This window comes from Anabrus simplex, chromosome 3 (assembly GCF_040414725.1).
Source record: "Anabrus simplex isolate iqAnaSimp1 chromosome 3, ASM4041472v1, whole genome shotgun sequence".
NCBI lineage: Eukaryota > Metazoa > Arthropoda > Insecta > Orthoptera > Tettigoniidae > Anabrus > Anabrus simplex.
In genome coordinates, this window is record NC_090267.1 from 339,367,521 (window position 1) to 339,390,179 (window position 22,659).

General features: G+C 38.8%; 1 protein-coding gene across 1 annotated transcript in view; it reads right to left on the minus strand.

The window, feature by feature from the left end:
* POSH (Plenty of SH3s) overlaps window positions 1-22,659 on the minus strand; it is a 311,783-nt gene that overhangs the window by 230,060 nt on the left and 59,064 nt on the right. The window contains exons 6-7 of the mRNA XM_067143214.2: window positions 4,845-5,288; window positions 4,694-4,766 (exon numbers count right to left, since the gene is read on the minus strand). Of these exons, the coding sequence (XP_066999315.2) occupies window positions 4,694-4,766; window positions 4,845-5,288 (517 nt within the window). The remainder of the gene's footprint in view (window positions 1-4,693; window positions 4,767-4,844; window positions 5,289-22,659) is intronic.

Here is a 22,659-nt window from a genome sequence, read left to right on the forward strand (position 1 = left end):
CCGATGAAGATCCAATTAGATCATATATCTCGTTTATGCCAGCATAGAAGTTTTGTAGGTCACGGGCATCAGATAGTCTTTGCAGTTCAAGTTTTTGTTGTCACCAGTTATTCTTAATTTCCCTAATTTGTGTCTGACATTTTCCTGTAAGTTCCAAGAATTGTGATTTCTTCACATTGGAAGACGGATCTTGGAAAATAATATAGGTGGGCTTCCCGTTTGGCAATGATTACGCATTTAATTTCTTCATTATTTTCATCAAAACAGCCCTGTCTTTTTTCCTCACAAGACCAATTGTTTCCTCAGCTGACTCAGTGATGACCTTCTGAAGCGAGGCCCATTCCTGATTTGTACTATCACTGCTGACTGGATGACTAGCCAGTTTGTTTGAGATTGCATTTCTGTAATCTGTAGCAATGGATTCAATTTGAAGTTTAGAAGCTGTAGTAAGGATGTGCCTGTCTGGCCAGGTTATCCTGCTACGGTATGGAGTAGACCGTACAGCCAGCAACTCGATGCTGAGTGTTGGGCGGCGGGAAATAACCTGACACCCTAACGGAGCCAACGGGTTATGGCGGAGGAGCTCCCTTAGGAGGGTGATGGTCCCTTAGTGGAGGAAATACCACTAGAATCCAACAGGTAGTGTCTGTACTTCATGTTAGGAGCGGCTACCAACAGCGTCTGTTCTCCATGTTAGGGGCGGCTGAGTCTACACCAGTGAAGGCAAGGGGAAACCACACTGGTATAAATTCCCAGGAAATCACTATGGCAGGGAATCAGAAAGAAACGGCCCCTAGTCCCGGGCAGCCCTTAAATGGGCGAGGGGTGCTAAGAATCTCCCGGCTCAAATTAGTGAATTCCGCAATAAGAATGGGGACTTGGAACGTCAGAAGTCTCTATGCAGCTGGCAAGCTTGAAAAATCTTATCAAGGAAATGGTTAGATTAAGAACACCATTAATGGGAATTAGTGAAGTTCGCTGGCCGGGTGTAGGTAAATGTCATCGTGATGATGGTACATTCTATTACTCTGGTAGCGAAGATAATGATAAAGATCATAGAAATGGAGTCGGAATCTTTATAAATTCTGAACTTACGAAGTATGTCAGCAACTTTGTACCAGTCTCTGATCGAATCATGTTATTACAGCTTTCATGCTCACCTTTTAACGTAAACATCTTGCAGATATATGCACCAACAGCGGACAAAAAGTACGATGACGAAGTAGAAACATTCTATGAACAACTTGGAACTGTTCTTAAAGACTTGAAGAAGGATGAAATAACTGTCATAACGGGTGATTTCAAAGCAAAAATTGGTCAAGGGCGTCGTTCCGACTTGGTAGGCGAATTTGGGCTTGGTAAATGCAATGACCGGGGAGAAAAGCTGTATGAATTTTGTGTAGAACATCAAATGGTTCTCACCAATACATGGTTCAAACTTCCAAAACGTCGTTTATACACATAGAAAGCTCCTAAAGATGATCCTCAGAATCCTGACTCAACAAGGAACCAAATTGATTACATTCTGATAAATAAGCGTTTCAGAAATTCCATCAAAAGAGTCGCTGCATATCCAGGTGCAGATATTTCCTCGGATCATAATCCATTGATAGCTAACGTAAGAGTTTGTCCGAAAATCATGAAGAATAAGCCTAGAAGAAAGGTACTAAATACACCTAATCTGCAAAATTGTGAAGCTCGGCAGAAAATTGCTCAGGATTTGAATAGGCATTTAAAAGAAATCAATACCAATAACTGTGAAACAGCAAATGATTTATGGAATCAGTTTAAAAGTCAGGTAGAGATACTTCTTCAAAACAAAGATCAAAAGATACATCCAATGAAGAAAAAGAAATGGATGACAGATGATATTCTTGAACTAATGGAACAACGAAGATTAGTAAAAAATGATGCAGAGGAATACAAAAAATTACGCCACATAAGGAAAGAAATACGTGCTGCGAAAGAGAACTGGATGAAAGAACAATGTGTGGAAATGGAAATCTTTCAGTCTAAACATGATCTGTTCAATATACATCGAAAATTAAAGGAAATAGCTGGCATGTACAGAAAACATAACCTTTCTGTACTGGTTGATGCTACAAACAGGCCTATTATTAATGAAGAAGACGTTTTAAATACTTGGGAAAATTATCTGATAGAACTTTTCTGTGATCAGAGAGGTGAGGAAACTAACCAACGAGCTAATTCTGAAGGCCCTGACATTCTTAAATCAGAAGTGCTATATGCTGTGAAAGTTTCAAAAAGCAAGAAATCACCAGGTCCAGATAACATCCCTGTAGAACTTCTTAAAATGATTGATGAAGACAATATCCAATTCTTGGTAAAGTTGTTCAATACTATATATAATACTGGAGACATTCCATCTGACTGGCTGTTATCTACATTCATCACGTTGCCAAAGAAGCAAAAGGCATGTAAGTGTAATGATTATAGGCTAATAAGCCTCATGAGCCACACACTTAAAGTATTCCTTCGTGTAATACATAACAGAATCAAGACTAAGTGTGAACAAGACCTCGATGAAACACAGTTTGGATTCAGAAATTCGTTTGGTACAAGGGAAGCATTGTTTGCGCTAAACATCCTAATTCAGAACAGTCTAGATCAACAGCAAGAAGTGTTTGCTTGTTTCATTGATTTTGAAAAGGCATTTGACAGAGTACAACATCCAAAACTTGTAGAACTAAAGGATATAGGAGTTGACAGCAAAGATATCCGCATTATTGAAAACCTTTACTGGAGACAAAAGGCCGTTGTCCGAATCGGAAATCAAACCACAAACGAGATAGCCATCCAAAGAGGAGTTAGACAAGGTTGTGTTTTGTCTCCATTGTTATTCAACCTTTACTCGGATAAAATTTTCAAAACAGCTTTAGAAAATCAACAATATGGAATAAAAGTAAATGGCGGCATAATTAACAACATAAGATATGCGGATGATACAGTCATCCTGTGTGACAATTTTTAGGTCTCCAACTCCTGCTCAATAATATCAGTGCAGTAAGTGAGGACATGGGACTAAAAATAAATGTAAATAAGACCAAGTTCATGATCTTCAGCAGACGTGCCAATGCTGAGGCAATCTTACAACTAAACAACCGACAGATTGAGAGAGTAACCACTTTTAAATATCTGGGTGCCATTGTCACTGAACAACTTGATCCCGAGAAAGAAGTGAAACAGAGGATAGCAATAGCACGAAAAATATTTACAAAAATGAAATCTTTCTTTTGCAATGACTACTTAAATTTAAAACTTAGACAGAGGATGGTCAAGTGCTATATATGGTCGGCCTTGCTATATGGTGTGGAAACATGGACTCTCAAGAATATATCAGTGAAACGCTTGGAAGCCTTTGAAATGTGGATCCACCGTAGGATGCTCAGGATTTCGTGGGTTGCACGACTAACGAACCAAGAAGTACTCAGAAGGGCATGAGCAAGTCGGGAACTCGTTCAAACAATAAAACTCCGGAAGATCTCTTACCTTGGCCACATCCTTAGAAATGACCGTTACCTCATCTTACAGCGGATTGTACAAGGCAAAATACAGGGTCGAAGAGGTGTCGGGAGGAGGTGAACATCATGGCTTGGAAACATCAAAGAATGAACTGGAATTCACAGCGTTGAAAGACTTTTCCACCTAGCAAGAGATCGTACTGCATTCGCCACAGTGATCGCCAACGTCAGGGGGACCTGATACGGTACTATGAAGAAGAAGAAGAAGAAGTAAGGATGTAAAGGAGAGGGCATGTAAGTCTCTGGTAAGACCCCAACTAGAGTACGGTTCCAGTGTATGGGACCCTCACCAGGATTACTTGATTCAAGAACTGGAAAAAATCCAAAGAAAAGCAGCTCGATTTGTTCTGGGTGACTTCCGACAAAAGAGTAGCGTTACAAAAATGTTGCAAAGTCTGGGCTCCGTGGGCCCTCAAATATTTCAGGTTCCCTATGGGAATCAACATCTATATCATCTGATGGCCAAGCAGGCATCAATTTTTGGTAATGAGACAAAGTCTCTCATAGTGCATTGGCACTGCCAGTAGCTCCAAGTAGCCTACACAGTGGCCTCCTCGGTATGCACTAGCCATGCGTCTTGGTGGTTGTGCTAAGTACCAACTGATGAGCCCAACTTAGCATACGGGGGCGAAACACAGGCAACCAGGAATGAGTTAGCTGGAAAATTTATAATGTCCAATAATGGACCATTATATTGGTACTATGGTTAAACTGTGTAAGACATAAATTATCAGAAATTGTATCATATATAACTTCTGTTGTGTTGTATTTATCGATAGGACAACTAATGACATGGTTATTTGAGAAGTAATTGTTAGGCCTTGCCTTAAACTACCATTTCACCCAGTATAAATAACATTATTTATAGCTTCGAGTGTAGTGCTTTATTTCCCAGCATTATATAACGATTTTCTTACTGTGGGCACGACCGATATACCATTCTTTATTAATTCTGAGTGATGTACAGACAAAACTCTTATTTTATATACACAGTAGATATAGATTAATGAGGTCAGTCAGTAAGGTAACAAACATCAGGAAAGTCTGAACCCTATACCTTCCAGATTTTCCTATTTTATTCATTAAAACATGCGTAAGAAACCGTTTGTGTTAACTCAGTGAAGAACAAAAAAAGAAAACTAAAAACTTACCTGAAGGGCATGTTCTGGTGGAAGAGAATCAGGGGCAGATGACTCTGTAGGACTAAGAATTTCTGCTGAATGTCTGTAACAAGGATATAGTCACTACAGTCTCACAGGACACAAGAATAATTACTATACATATAAAAACTTTGATGCTCACCTATGAGAGGTCTGGTGGTGGTGTCCTGTATGTAGTACACTGAAACTGTGTCGTTTGTCTCTGTGCTGGGGAGCGTGTGGAGGAGAAATGGTAGGATTGTGAGCAGGTCTAGGAGGGGGAGGAGATGTTGGTGAAGATGGGGCTGTGCTAGAACTCGATGATGTGTTACTGGAGGATGTGTTCGGGGTCGTCGTGGAAGAAGAACCGGATGAAACAGTAGAGCTCGAGTCCGAAGTACCCATAGTAACATGCTGGTGAGGGAGAGGAGCAGCTGGAACGTTTTGTTGAGGGTGAGGCTGTGGTTGTGGCGTGGGATGTGTGGACACAACCGTTGTGTTCACACCTTGAGGAGCGACTGTAAAGGTATGGTCCGTTGGTATTAATGGTGTAGTGTCTTCTGAAGTTGGTGTGGGAGGAGCCACACGAGAGGGACCAGGCTGAGCACTGCAACATAAGGACACACAAGAATGTTATCAGCGATATATAACACTGAGCAGATACAGCAAACAGTGTGTTAAGTCAATTATATGATTTTCACCATCGTAAAGTCCGCCTCCGTAGCATAACGGTTAGCACTATTAGCTGCCATCCTCAGTGGCCTAGGTTCGATTCCCAGTTCTGCCAGAAATTTAAGACTGGCAGGAGGACTGGTATGTGGTTAAAATGGTACATGCAGCTCACCTCCAATGAGGGTGTGCCTGAAAAGAGCTGCACCACCTCGGGATTAAGACACTAGTTTACTTTCTTACCATCGTACAAAAATTAAGAAAATAAAGTAGGTAGATATTTTATTGGCAGCCTTGAAGGTGTTACATATGAAATTACATTTGAGAAAGGAAGTTGACTGTAATGTTTACTTTATGTTTCTGGAAAGTGAACGTGCAGTCCAGGCAGATAAAGCACTAATTCTTTGAAAGGTTGTGCTAGAGTATTGTTTTCAAGTTCGTTCCATCAACATGCATGATCGGATTCAATCTGCAAAATTGCAATATTATAATTAGATACAGATAGTATCAAAACAGTGTTAACCATGGACATTCAAATTAAAAGTAGTATTTAAGATGTTCGTGCAAGAGTAAAAGTACGATAACTTAATAACTCTGCAACAGAGGTACTTGTCGGCAACAAAAGTTATCTGACTGCTGTCTTTCCTTCACAAGTGTGGCACACATGAGAATCACCAGCGACGATGACAACTGTTGGCACTATTCGTCTGGAACTAAAAAAACAATGGGACTGTTGTGGTGCTGTGCTAACATTTCCTATTGTTCAAAAATAGGAAATTATTCAGACTGACACTACCTGATTGGAATCACCCCATCTTACAGCACCTCGCCAAGGGTATTTTGGTCATTTTCAACTAAACACGGAAGTAGCAGTGAGATGAAAACAAATGCAATATATGAATAAAGTAAATAATGCAAACTGTACCTTACCAATGGCTTTGCAATAAGGTAATGAGTGAATCTAGAAAGAAAAATCTTAACAGATTGTAAAGCTCCAGTCCACTGGAACTACTATTACTACTTCCAGATGCACTGTTTGGAACTGCAACAGATGTCGTAACATGGCGGTCTATGTGTCGTCAAGGTAGCAATTGTATCAATGCCTGGGAATTCATCAATAACTTAGAAAATTATAGCTATGAAAATTTACACTGTCAGAATGAGTGAATTTTCACAATTTAAAATTATTTTGTTCATTCTGTAGAGCTGTAGCCCCTATTGCACCAATAGATCAATTTACTCTTGGGTTCGGTATTGGAGATAAAGTTTATTTTCAGATATTAGCATGGGGTCGACATTCTAAAGTAGGGCTCAGGCTATTAACTGTGAGGTTCGGCATAACAAGTAACCAAAGTAACCATCAAAATGATGAACAGAAACACTCAAAGGCCACAACCTGTTGTGGATGTGAATTGCTTGAGCAGCATCTAGGACATGGCTTGTTAGTACTGCTCAAAGGCAGATCTACCAGCCAACTATTAATCTTAGTATTTTCGAGGTTGTAAAGCAAATTTTCAAAAATTGTTTGGTTTTGAACTTGATTTCATGAATCCATTTGTTCAGAACATCTTCAAAAACTTTCAATTTATAATAGTATACAGGATGTTTCAAAAAGAATATACATATTTCGAATGCATGTATTTATTAAACTGTAAGACATACGAATATGAAACTTTACATACATATTTAAAAACCTCTCAAGTTCAGATTACAGATGTTCAATATGTCCTTCATCAGCGACATGAACAATATCACTTTGATACTCAAATTGCTCCCATACTCGGGCAAGCCTGTCCTTCGTCACTGATGTTACGGCAGTACGGATCCGGTTCTTCAACTCTTCCAGGTTCTGTGGGAGTGGTGGTACATAAACGTTGTCTTTAACGAAACCCCACAGGAAGAAAACACAGGTTGTCAAATCCGGTGACCGTGGAGCCCAGCTGTGACATGCTAAGTCGCCAGCTCCTTGACGACCAATCGAACGGTTCGGTAGAGTTTCATTCAGATATTCACGCACTAGGAGACTCCACTGATGTTGAAAAATGAAGATGTCTTCGTGCAGCCTCGGAAACAACCAGTTTTGTAACATAGCGAGATACTGCTGACTGTTAACCGTGTTTCCATCAAAGAAGAATGGGCCGTAAACAGATGATCAGGATATCGCACAAAACACATTGACCTTGGGTGAATCTCGTACATGTTCAATGACTGCAGGTGGGTTCTGTAGGCCCCAAATTCGAACATTGTGTTTGTTCACCTGACTATTAACATGGAAAGTCGCTTCATCACTGAACACGATGCATTGTATGAAAGTGTTATCACTGTCAATAGCATCAAGAATCTCGTTACAAATAGCCACACGTTTGCGTTTGTCATCAGGACGCAGAGCTTGTAACAGCTGTAACTTGCACGGCTTCATAACCAACCAAAGTCTCAAAACACGCCAAATTGTTGTTGTTGGGAGTTGTAATTCCTGACTGGCACGACAAGTTGATTTTGAAGGACTATGTTGGAAAGCAGTTTCAATTCACGAAACATTTTCTTCAGGAATACGAGGGCGCCCAGGACCCTTTCCTTTATATACACATCCTATATCTACAAACTGTCGATAATATCTGCAATGTTCCACCCATTCGGAGGATCACTCAACCTCCTGAAATGTCTTAGCACTGTAATAATGGAATTGTACTTCACAAACTCGAGAATACAAAATGATTTCTACTGCGGAGTAGCCATTTTAAACATATGATGGTTACCAAGCAAAACAGAAGACAACTGGCATCTAGCAGCTATTAATATAAACTAGACTATGTATTCGTTTCTCCAATAGCCGAGCCAAGGCGCACGATCGATAGTTTGGACAAAATAAAACTTTGTAATAGTTACATTCTTTTTGAAACACCCTGTAGAATGAGCAGTGATTAGCACTCAGCTAGACTCTTTTTCAGTTCAGAAACGGGTACAGCAACAGTCATTTGTCAGTTGGACAGCATTAAGAACAGTATTTTGTTGAAGAGTAATGTTACACAGACAGCTGATTTCATCACCGCAGGCCTGTCACACGATTTTCTACATCAATGGGTTATCTTGGCTACATTTAATTGAAAATGTCTCGACAATGCAACTGCAATTTGTCTGATGGGTCACTTGACAGAATTGGTATTTGTGACTGGTAGATGGAAGAAATCCTCAGCAAAGATCTTCTCATACTAGCTTCATCAGTGATCACTCCTTCTTCCAAGCGACCAGCAAACAGTACAATTCACTGCTGATACTGCAGAAATATTAGATGCCTCCTACTTTGCAAAGTCTCATTTCAACAGATAAGTTAATGTACTGCTCACCATCATACATGCTTCTTTGCCTCTCTACAAGCTGCTTTGTAAGTATTACAAGCTGGTGATTTGTTGTCAAGAAATTCACGATATGTTTCTTCTTGCATTTACCATCTGTGATGTCAGTGTTCCCAAGTCCGGGTGTCCAAGCTATGTTGTTCTAAAGGTATGTTCAGTACCCTCTTTCACTTTCAATCAGCTTGCTTCGACAGTGGTGATAGGAAGCACTGTTATGTGAGCTACAAAATCAGCCTCTTCCCTCTTCCTCTTTGATTTTTGGTAGTCCCTGTTTGCGTTGCAAGTTAGTTTGAAGTGGCTTGATGTGTAACCTGCAGCTGATTGATCTGTGTTTTGTTGCGATTGCACTGCATAATAAGATGAATGCACCTGGCACATTATGGAGGTTTTGAAGCTTACAAGGGTGTAGGCATTTGCATTGGATTTGTACTGCTATAATACACCATTAACCCATTGAGTCACAATAAATGGCCACATTGTTGACTGTGGAAATAAATTTAATTTTCCTGCCCATAGATGGAGTATACCTATCACACAAAATCATGCATAAAATAAGAACTAATGCAGATAATTCACTCAAATTTTGCATTCATTTCAATGAAGGTTATGACTTACCCATCCTTCACCCCTAGAAAGACTGTTGGCTGTGATACAAATGTCTCATTTGAAATAACTTCAAAAAGAGCAGATCTGTGTGCTCTAAAAACGTCACAATTTCAGATGGTGGGTGGACTATACATTTTTCGTATTTCTGAAACACCGCTGTATCCATGAAATGGATATATATCAGGATTATAATTTTTTTCTCCAATTTCCAATCACTACGCTTCTTTTGTCACCGGCTGCAGGTGTTTGGAAGAACCTGGCGTGGCATTTTCACTCTCACTTTGTTCAATATTCTGCTCACTTCAGTACCTTTCACCGTAGCTATCACTATCCTCGATCACTGATTTGTTTTCCAAAACGTCATTATTGCCATAATCGCCATCTAAATCTCTCATCGGCATTACCATTACACTGCTTAATAATAATAATAATAATAATAGTAATAATAATAATAATAATAATAATAATAATAATCGGATGGCCTCGGCTACCGTGTGCAGATATTTCATTCTGACACCACCTAGCTGTCTGCTCGTCAATTTCGACGTTCCGTTTTACTCTAGGTCCACTAGGTGGCAGACCAAATAAACCGAAACTCTCTTGGGCGCCTATGGCTGAGATTTAATTAATTTTGTCGGGTAAACACCAAATGTGTCACCAGAGATCTTTTACATCCCGACATCGTAGGACATGGAGTGTCGAATGGACTTTTTCCACCCTTCAAAAATCCGACTAATCTGCCGGGTTTGAACCCACTATCTTGGGATCCGGAAGCCGACACTACCACTGATCCAGAGAGGCAGCTTACTGCATAATGAATACTTATGGCAATATTCTGTTATTCAACAATTCCAGTGTCACAGAGAAATACAGACAGCATTGTTTACAAACAGTACATGCCTCCAACTCCCTACAGTGAGTATTGTTAGAAATTATATTGCAAAGGGTATCTAATACATGAAGATAAGTGAGGCACTGCGAGCTGAGCTTGTCATATGATTCATGCGCCAGAACACCGTGCGACCACAGCTCATATGGCGTGAATTTCTTAATTTGGTGCTAATGATGACCTGCAATCTATGCAATTTAAGACTTGCTTATCGTTAAGGTCTTTTAATGTCCATTACATGATTAAGAAGTGTTTTACAGTCGCTATCACAAACTTTAGTCATTTTAACTATTTTTCATGAAATTTCATGTATTCACCATTTCCTTAAGAATTTCTGTGCCAGCCCTGCCGTGTAGGGGTAGTGTGCCTGCCTCTTACCCGAAGGCACCGGGTTCGATTCTCGGCCAGGTCAGGGATTTCTACCTGGATCCGAGGGCTGGTTCAAGGTCCACTCAGCCTACGTGATTACAATAGAGGAGCTATCTGAATGAGGGATGGTTCTAGTCTAGAAAGCGAAAAATAACGCCCGAGAGGATTCGCTGTGCTGACCGCACACATCGCGTAATCTGCAGGCCTTTGGGGCCACGGAGATTGGTTTATTTTAAGAATTTTTATGTAATTCACCATTCCTTTTGTGATCAAAGTTAAATTTTGCACTGAAAACAACAAAATAATGCAGGACATCATCCACCAATAATTAATCAGATAGACACAATTAACTGATATATCTTGATTTCAATGACTCAATTACGGTACCTTGTAATTTGAGCTATCAAAATTGATTTCTATACTAATTTAGCAATTCTGCTATGTTTACACACGTGTTACAGTATTTAAATTATTCAGTACAAAGAACACAGTGAACAATTCTAAAACCAGAGATGCTAATCTTCGAGAAGGCTATCCACAATACTTTCATACTGGACACCATTGGGGGTGGAGACTAAGCCATATAAATATGTGGTGACCCCATCACCCAGTGGGGAACCACCGCAATCAGCCACCCGAGTAATGGCGGGAAAACCATAGCAATTTGAAGTAGGAGGAAATGCCTGCCCTCAACCCTGAATACTATATCCGATAGGGACATGAAGTGAGGACCACAGAGTTAAAAACAGAGCATATATTTCATGTTGCCTAGGGGAGAGTTCGCAGGAACACCAGGAGTTAAACCAAGGCGTGTCCCTAGCTTCCCGAGGGAATCCCAGAATGACAAGAGGGGAGGAATTATCCCAACCACAAGTCGTCTGTAGATGGAGAGAGAGAGAAGAAATTTTAGTAATTGAAATCCAAAACAGCACAGCCAACTTCGTATATGAGACCGTGCAAGTTAATGATTTTACTAATTAGACATTGAACATAACTTCAAAAGACCAGCTCATTATCAGTGTATTTTATGAGGGTTTGTGACGTACCTTATGACGATAATTTTCTACAGAAGAAGAGACATCCTGTTATACAGCAATTTTGCTTTACGTTGCACGGACACAGATAGGTCTTATGGCGACGATGGAATAGGAAAGACATAGGAGTTGGAAGGACGCGGCCGTGGGCTTAATTAAAGTACAGCCCCAGCATTTGCCTGGTGTGGATATGCAAAACCAACGGAAAACCATTTTCAGGCTGCCGACAGTGAGGTTCCAACCCATATCTCCCAGATGCAAGCTTACAGTTGCGCGCCCCTAACCGCACTGTCAACTCATCCGATCATCCTGTTACATAACTATAGAAATTTCCAGGAGCCATGTGGTAATTCTCTCTAAAAGTCCTTCAGATCAGGGAATAACCAGGCTTCACCTGAAGGAAGGGGAGAGATATGTGATGATAACTGCTAAACGTACAAACTGATTTCGCCCGGGATAGTCTTAAACAGCGTATAAGATAACTGGTCACCTGAGTGCTAGACTGCTTCATTTCTAGCACCTCACGAAAAAGCAGAAATCAATTTTGAGAGGGGGAAGGTATCTAGAATTACGCCATTTTGCAGGGGAGTTCATAAAGGGGAGGGATGGAATTTCCACGGGCTCATCTGACTAATCTACCCTGTGCAGTTAACACATATGTCCAGGTACGAGAAAACTTTCCATTGTGAGAGTGACTTTTTCATGAATATATCAACAGTGTAGTGTATTAAATAAAAGAGCAAAGAGAAACAATCCCAGTGAAGTAAGTGCAAATATGAGAAATAGATTTTCATAAACTTTCCGGGATATCGAACCTGAGTCACAAAGGAAAGCGGTAAGCGCAAATAATACGGTACAAAGAATCTGGTGTGAGACTGGATAATACATTCATAAATCCCAAGGCAGAACAGTGTGGCATTAAAAACAAAGTGCATGAGAATGTTGATCTCCTGAACAAAGAATAACTCTGTGTGTGTGTCTGTTCCCAGTAACTGGATTGGATAAGCGAACAATTCAGTCCCATGAATCGACAGGTGAGCGATAAGATGCTGAACCAAGGCTCCACTCCTGGGAGCTCGAATGGAGACGAGATTACTAGGAATGCCGAGTACCCAATTTGCTTATTATTACATGGACATTCTGCACAATTTAAAAAAAAAATGTTAAATATTAAATGATAGGGATAGATTTACATGTGTCTGAAAAGTAGGACCTATATGTTAGGGGCAGCCTGAGTGGTTAGATATATTTAATTCAATGTAAATATGCATGCAGATTATTTTGGCAATATGAATGAGTATTTTTCTTTGAAGTAGATTGTTGTATATAATTTAATTACGTTAAGTGTGGCTTTATTATTGTGAATTCCAGTAGTTCGTGGCAAAGATTTAATGTGGTCATGTTAGCGTTAGTATCTTATGATTATGACTGGGAGGTGACAATGATATTGTTATATGCATGGGAATGTCATTTGTTAGAACATATTTGTATTTTCTTGCAATCTGGGAATTAGGATCGGCTTTCAAGTTTTAAGAATAATTAGCAAGTGCATGTTGTGTCGTAAATACAAGTCTAAAAGTAAGCACAACAGAAAGAACAGAAGATGATCGTAAGGTCCAAACAAAGTTCCCCATTTAATTAGGCGAGAGACGGAGATAACGTTTTTAACACTAGAACCGCCAGAGCGGTCAAAATGACCGCTACACTTTTTCAAAGCCTTACTTTGACCACATTTTCTGTCGTATTGCAAATAGCTTCAGTGACTTTTCCTGATTACCGGTCAGAATCATCCGTATTAAATGTAATTAATTTTGCGTCACTGGTTAGGAAGTAGGTAACGAGTATACCCAGAACCGCCAGAGCGGTCATTTTGACCGCTGTATTGATTATTATAATAAAATGTATTAGAACATGTGCTTATTCCTCTGTTTGAGATAACATTTGTTTATAATTATTCTCCCTGCAATAATGTAAGCATAACTATGGAACTCTGATAGTATATCTACGGCCATTGATCATTCTCCTCTTTATTCATTTTTCTAAAGGCGGCTAATGGGTCACTGTCCTCTGAGAGTAGCGAACATTCTTCTGCTGTCACGATTCCCTAATGATATACGTTATTTTGATGTCAACATTTCAACCTTGGTACTGAAATTCAGCAATTAGACTGTAATTATGCCTGGTGTAGGCCGAGAACTAAAAGTTTCCGATTGTTCTATTACAGCATAGAAAATGCGATAGGAAAAGCTGGATGAAAGAAGGGACGCATCAACACAAGCCTCCCAGGACCAAGTAATATGTTACTAGGTACAGATGACATCATGGAGTGGACTGTAGGAGAGTTTGTGAAGACTACACCTGGCAGGATGGCTTGTCACAACATCTTTAAAGAAAATCCAGGACCTACTCCATACTCAAAGCGGTATGTTTCTGACGACAGTGAAGCGTGTGCATGTCATCTTTTTATTGATGAATCTGTATTGAAACACATCAAACACTCTACAGAAACTGAAGCAAATTGTGGAGTGTAAGTTTTGAAAACTTTGGCATTCATTGGCTTAGTGAATGCTCGTGGTGTACTTGGAGCCAGTAGCACTATACCTAATGAACTCTGGTCTGAAAAGTGGGGACCACCCTTCTTCAGTGAAACAATGGGGAGGAATTTTTGTCGAGAAATCCAAAGATTTTTGCGTTTCGACGTCAGAATTACAAGATTAGAACATTTGGAAATTGATACATTTGCGTTAGCATCAAAAGTATGGAACAAATTCATCGAAAATTGTCAATTATCTTATATTCCAGGTGAAAATCTGCCAGCTGATGAGCAGCTTTTTCCAAGAAAAACAAGGTGTCCATTCTTACAGTACATGCCCAACAAACCAGATAAAACTGGAATTACATTTTGGCTTCTTGTGGACGTTGACTCAAAGTTTCCGTGCAGTGGATTTCCTTACCTAGGAAAAGACGATCTCAGACCACGTGACGAGGCTCTACCCGAAAGTGTAGTAATGAAGTTGGTGGAGCCGTTTCAAAAGAAGGGGCGACAAGTGACTACAGATAACTTTCTTTGTTACAGTGAAACTTGGTAAGAAGTTGAAAAGTAATGGTTCAAATATTGTTGGAACCATTAGACGATCAAGGAGAGAAATTCCTAAAGCTCTGAAGGCTATGAAAGCTAGTCTTTACGACTCAACTCTCGTGAAACATTCCAATGACACACTTACTGTTTATCAAGGAAAACGAAACAAGAACGTCCTTCTATAGGGTACTCTGCACTCAGAAGTTGAACTTCAAGCTAATCCCAAAAGGATTCCCGCAACAGAATACTTCTACTACGGTAGATCAAATGGGAAGAAAATATACTATTCGATCCGTTATACGAAGATAACCTGTTCATGTATTTCATAACATTCTTGACTTGGCAGCTATCAACTCCTGTATGTCTGGCTCCATGGCTAAAAGGTTAGCATGTTGGCCTTTGGTCACAGGGGTCCAGGGTTCGATTTCCAGCTGGGTCGGGAATTTTAACCGAAACTGCTTAATTCCCCTGGCACGGGGACTGGGTATACGTGTCGTCTTCATCATGTGTCCTCGGTCACATTCCGGCACTAAAAGCCATACGCCATTTCATTTCAACTCCTAGATCATTTTCAAACACTGACAGGGAAGAAGATCAGTCGCCGAAATGACATCCTGAAAGTAGCAGTGGAGCTTCGTGTGGGGTACATGGGATCGAAACCTAAGTCTGTGGATACAGAACCCGAATTTAGGAAGCCTGTGGAAGGAAATGTACAGAATAGGCAATGCCAAATGAGGAAATGCAGAAATAAGACAAGTTTTACCTGCAGAAAGTGCAAACAGCGAGTATGTGATTCTTGCTCAAAGTACATAACTAAGGTATGTAATTCCTGCTTCTAAAGACGCAGGATTGCATCAGCGTGTGCTAATACACTGAAGGATAAGAAGGAGACAAATATGTTGTGGTACGTGGATTTGGCAAACAAGTTTCAGGTCATAAATTGCACTAAATAGAATGTTACAGTAATTCTATTTTCTGATAATGAGTAATAACTATTTTTATCGTTTATACTAAAAGAATTTGAAGTAAAAACAATGTTTGTTTTTAGATAAGTGTGTTTTATAGAAACGTTTTTGTGTTTGTAATAAATTAGGAAAATACTACATTTGCAAAACTATTAAATATTTTGAATCTTTTCCGTGTTAGATCCCATAATTAATGTTTTATAAACTTAGTAATACATATCTGAAACGATGATAATGAGTTACTATACGTATTGAGCATAAATTGACCGCATCGGCGGTTCTAGGTATACAGTATGTTCCAGCGGTCCTAGTGTTAAATCATTCATAAGATGAGATTACGGACTGTAAGTTGGGGATGTCTAAATTTATTTTAATGCCTGTGAACAGTCATTTGAGAATGAAGTAATGTTTTAGTGCCACGGAAAAAAGTATGCTAGGGACACTACGGGTTTGGATGGCAGGACTCCCGTGTGGAGAGACTGAGTGCACGCTATGTCACGAAACATGAGATGAAATGCCTCGCTGAATTAAGTGAATGTATGGGCTGAATTCAAGTATCCGGTGGAGGAGGAATAAACCCAGGTAATCCTATTGACCTAAATGTTGGATGGTGACAGTTTTTGGTTCTGTACCTGATATCAATAATGCTGCATAGGTTATTGTTATGTGGGTTCTCAAGAATGTGCACTTGAAATCTGCAACAGTCATTCTTTGTTGGAGCACAGCCGACTGGATCACACCCTGCGCTTCTTATACCAGCCTTGACAATCACTTGTGAAGCCCAGCATAAAGCTGTAATTGGAAAGTTTCACAATAATGCTGCTAGAGAGCTGGCCACCAAGTCACTGAGAGTAAGCTGGATACCGCAAATTACCACATTTCCAGTTTCATTTATATTGATTTGCTGTCGTAAGTGTTGGTAATGTGTTCGTAACGAGGTGTTTGTTGGCTTGTTATTGAGAGTTGATAGTTATGCGCTAATTAGTTTATTATTTAATAGGGAAGGTGCATGATCTGGGGTTTTAATGAAAAATGTCTAATCTGATTCAAAATTTCATGCATAATTCAAAAATGTGGTCAGAATGTAGAAATAAAAACTCAAAACATGATAAAAATCCAAACTAAAGTAAAAAATGTCATGTGACACAAGGTCGCAACCTCATTGGCCTGACGTCATCACACAGGTTGACTGTATTACCAGACAAAATAACACTTAGTGTGCTGTGAGAAACAGGATACACTTTGCGTATTTCTACTTTATGTTAGTGTCTGGTATAGTTAAATTCAATGTCTGTACACTGTGTAATAATCTGAGTGTAATTCTTTGGACTTCAAATGAATCCTGGGCAAGAGGTGAGGCAGAAAACTTATAAATGGGCAATAATAAATCACATACAGCCCCAAATTGTTTATAAATGTGCCAAACGACCCTAAAACTAGGAAGAAATGGATTTTGGTGAGCCGGAGAAATGCCGATGATACATTAGAAAAATCTACAGTTTATTGCTGTGAAAATCATTTTAACGTAAGCTGAATTTGTTTGAATTTTCAATCACCTTACCATGTCAGCTCTTCTAGTGGCAAAACTTTAAATTTTAATGGATGATGCTTTAATTAAATGCTTCAATTACATCTTGAAATATGGAAGTAATAAGAAACAGTGCATAAGTTAATGCTGATCATTAAAGTATTCTCCAAACCTAACCCAAGTTTTGGGTAATCCATGTCAAAGTATTAAATCAAAAGGTTTATGAACCAAATTGACTGCTTTAATTATACCAATTTATCTTGGCATCTGACAGTTATTCCTTTCTTTATTGAAGAGCTTGCATTTGTAAACAAATTTAGTCTACAGCTAAATACTCTATAATGTAACAAAATGTACATAAAAAAAGAAAACTACATGAATTTAAGAAATGTGTATATCTCAACGAAACCACTGCTTGTTTATAATAATTACAGTAAAACCTGCCAGGTACCAACATACTTATTATTCATCTTCATTCTGAATTATTAACGGAGTAGAACATAACTGAATTTTGCAACCTGTTTATCTCAGTCCTCTTTTTACATTTCACTAGTTTGGACAACAAAGGGACTAATATGACTTTGCTCAATTATTGAAGAGTGTCGCTCAGTGAAAACCTGATTCATAATTAATGATCTCTTGTTTTGATGCTGAAGGTGAAACTACTGGATCTGTCTCTGAATTTTGATCTTCGTTGCCAGATGTTGCAGTATCAACATTTTTTCTTAACTACATTCCGTGCTGTTTCATTTCTGAATATGTAATTTCATTCTAGCAGTTAATCCCTGCATTTCTAAACCACATGATTTTCAAACAACTTTCATGTCCTTTCCACTTTAAGTGGGAAGTTTTTTAAATCCTCCCCATACTGGATGCAGTTTTCAGCCTGGATTACTCATATTAACACATTTAGCCCTGCCATCGAGTTATGTTGATGGACAGCTGACTCTACGAAGGGCTCGCTATCGGCTTTTCTCGATATAGTGCACGGTTCAGTTCAGAGTGTGATAATTCTTTCTGCAGACTGTAGATATTGTCAGCAATATTGTTACTTGAAGCTGAATGTTGAAGCTATCAGAGGACCTTCTTTGTTCCTATATTACCGGCACCGTATTGCTATATAAGATAATTTTAATCCATGTGGTTTGAGTAACTGATTGGTAAAGATGGCGAGGCACACTCGGAATGTTTATGAATCACTCTATAAGAAGAAATACATTAAATATTAGCGGATAGTGATTCTGAGTTTAGTGGAGAGTTAGATTGTGAATCTCTGAATGATTTTATTACTAGCAGTGATGACGATAATGAGTATGAAGAGAGAAGAAAGCCATGACATGTAAGTACAGGTGCTCAGCCCATTCCTGACATGAGTGTAAATATTCCTGAGTGTAGTGAAGACGATGAAACTGTAAATGGTATTGATATATCTGTATATCGTAGTGCTGAACCATTTTTTTAAACCCACTCAGGACACAGCTCCTCAAATTGAAAACTTCAGTGTTAATACAGGGGTTAGATGCGAGGTTGCGGAACCCTCGAATGTTACACAATTTGCTGCTCTTTTCATGACTGACAAATGTTCAAAGGCTAGCTGATGAACGAGTACTATAGACAAAATCCACGAACTGCTACATCTCCAAAAAATCTGAAATGGAGAGACATATCTGCTGGGGGAAATGCTTATGGATAACACGGCAAGTCAAGAAACCACTCTTGCATTTATATTGGAGCTCAGATGAACTTATCGCCACACCTTTATTTCCAAACGCTATGAGCAAGAACAGATTTTTATACTTACATATATATATACATATCTGCATTTCGTGCTTATTTGTGAATGGGTTTTGAAAATAAAAAGATTTGTTTCATGCATTTTGTAACTGCCAGTAGACTCCAAAAATGGCCAGACTGCAGGAACCACAGGCTAGCAAAGTTACCAGGACTGAAAGTGATAAGTTAAAAATTTCTCGCGACAATTTTACCAGTACAGTACAACACACTCGATACAGTGAACCTTCTATTAGAAAATTAGTACTTAACTCTATCTTAAATGAACTGGGACAAAAATTAACAACAAAAAACTTGGGGAAATGAGCTGGAACAAATACTTCATATGTGTAAATTAATGTTATTTCCATATTAAACATTACATGTACATTATGTCATCTAATGCTGTTGCGCTTCACTTCTCACTTCAAAAGCAGTTCAGTCTCAATTCTTAATCAATACTTATGCATTAAAGACAACCACACGAACAACCATGGCTTCATTCATTTAGCTAACATCCAACCGACTGGCAAGAAGAGCTTCCTGTACATTGATGCGTGGCGGTGTTCTTGCCGATGCAGTGAATTTGCTCATTTTTACGAGTTTCTTTCTTGTTAATATTTAGTAATTAAGCATTATAAGCATTAATAATTATTAATTAAGCTGGTAGTCAGTCTTTGTTTTGGTGTTCATTATGTAGTTATCTTATCAATTAAACGTTCCATACACTTGAACTTTAAATTTCAAGTTTATGTCTCATTAGTCATCAACCAGTGCTAAACGGATACAGTAGAACCCTAATTAAATCACGTTGTAAAAATCCCCCATTATCCGTTCCTCAAAGAAACGATTTCCCACATCAACCGTCCAGAAATTTCAGTCCCATCAACGCTAAATCCTCCATGACCCGTTTTTTTCAAGAAACTGTATCTCACAAAAGGATGGCCACGGCATACTTACAGATCTTGGTGATAACATGCCGTCATTGCGGTAATTTGAGGAAGCAGACTGCTGTACCATACTGGAAAAGCGACCGGCGGTGAACTTGCATAAGGAACCATCTTAGCATCGCATTCGGGTGGATTGTTTAGAGAATCCCTGGAAATCATAAAGCAGAGTGTGTCCACAAGTGGAAGGAGACAGAGCGCATTTTGGCAGCTCTACCTGAAGACTGAACGAGTTTCGTCAAATGTTCGTACTTGCAAAACGTCTACATTATGTCCAGGGTTACATGTTTATTTTTTATTTTTTACTTCTTTTCGAGTATATCACCGAACAAGTTTTCGGCACTTCCCTCAGGGCACTGTATAGTCACTACCGGTAGGCTATCAGGCAGGAATCGAAATTGCTCCTTCTGAAGTAACACAAATTTAGTATTTTAATATTATCGTATACAATTATGTTATCGAGACCAGAACTTTACATACTATACATAAAGTCATGGGACATTTTGGGATTGCCTATTACTGTTCTGGTCCTAATACAAGACTGGGAATGTCACATTTTTGTGCTAAAATGTTATAAAAACTGCAGTCAATTTTTTGCGCACGTTTCATTTAAAAACTTTGCATCATTTCGCAGTCGTACCGACTTGTGCAGCGATCGTACTTCGCAGCTGAGTCAAGGTCGCGAAAAAACGTAATTTCGGTAGAGTTAATAATATTTTTTCTATTTCCAATTTGATTTGATTAGTGACGGGCAGAATTGAATATAATGCATTCAACAATTTGAGGATCAATACATTCAAAACCATATTCTCGAAGTCAACATAATCTTTAAAAGTCGATGTAGGCCTAATTTAAGCGGTACAGGATTTTCATAAACTGACTACGAACAGTATACCAGTGACTAAATATATAATGCATTCAAGAACTTGAGGATCGATACATTCAAAACCATTTTCTCAAGGTCAACATAACCTTTCAAAGTCTATGTAGGCCTAATTTAAGCGGTACAGGATTTTCATAAACTGACTACGAACAGTATACCAGTGACTAAATTACAATGGAAGATTAAAAAAAAAGCGATTTCGCCATCATGTTGGGTGCTTTTGTATCTGATGTGCTTTATTTTATTACACTAGACTTTATTTATTAGAATAGAGAATAAAAAACTACTTGTGGTCGATTATTTTTTGGCTTGGCTTTACAGGTGTTAGATTTTTTGAAGAGTTTGGCTGATCAAAGTTGCTGAACTGAAAGAATTTTTCAGAAGAAACTGACGAAGTTTTCCCGGTAAAAGTGAATGTAGAATTTTGAGATTTTTAAGTCGCGTACCGGTAATTAATGTTTGAAGCCAGCCCCACGGTCTAACTTGCCTGCCTCTCACCCGGAGGGCCTGGGTTCGATTCCCGGCCAGGTCAGGCATTTTTACCTGGATATGAGGGCTGGTTCCAAGTTCACTCATTCCACAATTACCTTTAATTGAGGAACTATTTAATGGTCAGGTGGTGACATGGCGATCTTGGTCTAGAGAGCCAGGAATAACGGCCAAGAGGATTTGTGACACTGACCATGCATCACCTTGTAATCTGTAGGCCTTCTGATGATTTACATCATGGTTTTTAATACAAAAATCAACCATCTTTAACCCCAGAGAAGTAACATTATATTTTTGCTATAGTTTATACTAAACTTGGTAGGCGGAAGGCCACTGGGGCTGTGGTTTGGTTCGGTTTAGGGGTGTTTGTGAGATTATAAGTATACATATTACATTTTTTGTGATGTTTAGCCACATAGTTGATGGTTCATTCATTACCGGATTTTCCGTTTTCCGGTGTTGTAAGTTTTTTCGTAGTCCCTCCAAAAACTGAGAATCAAGGTTTCACTGTATTTACAAGACTCGCTACTTGGAGGGGTTTAACTACATAAACTCAACTTTCATTCACAGTTCCCTCTATCTTATCATCATAAAAACATTTATGCACGAGTTAGATTATAATATGTAAATAATTATGGTTACAACTACAGTCATCACTGAACTGTGATCACTGCTTATACTGAATAACCTCAACTTTCATTCACTATTTGTCGGATTTTATTACCATGCATAATATATTTACCAGAGTTGGATGAATGTATGCTATAATTAGGCCTTTCAAACTAGTATTATTGTTTCAGACTTAACCACTACTTGCACTTAACCTCAATTTACATCCACATTGGTTCAATCTTATTATCACATAGAACTTTTTGGAATGGACTGCTGAATCCCTGGCAAGCATAAAGTAAGGATCTCTCATCCACGCTATATAAGGTACCGTAAAACACAATTTTTCTATGATTCAAAGCATGCAGGATGGGTAACAAAGCACCACCCAATAGACCACACGCAAGCAAACTGATTTTAAGTAGTTGATTTTTATAATAATTTTGAACAATGGACAGCAGGTAATACAATGAAAATAAGTCAGCCAACTGATTTTAATCATAGATATGTATTATAAAAGTCAACCGATTTACATCATGGTTTTTAATATAAAATTAACCATTTTTAACCCCGGAGAAGTCGCATTATATTTTTGCTACAGTTTATACTATACTTCATAATTAAATACATATTGACCCCCAATCAAATTAATATTCATTACTTCATTTGCCCTGCATTTACAAAAGATTAACACACTATATTACTTTAGGACATGTTCCATCTTATAAGACATCCTCAGTTAATAATTCCTCACTTAATAATTCGTTTAACCTCTTAACATAGCAATT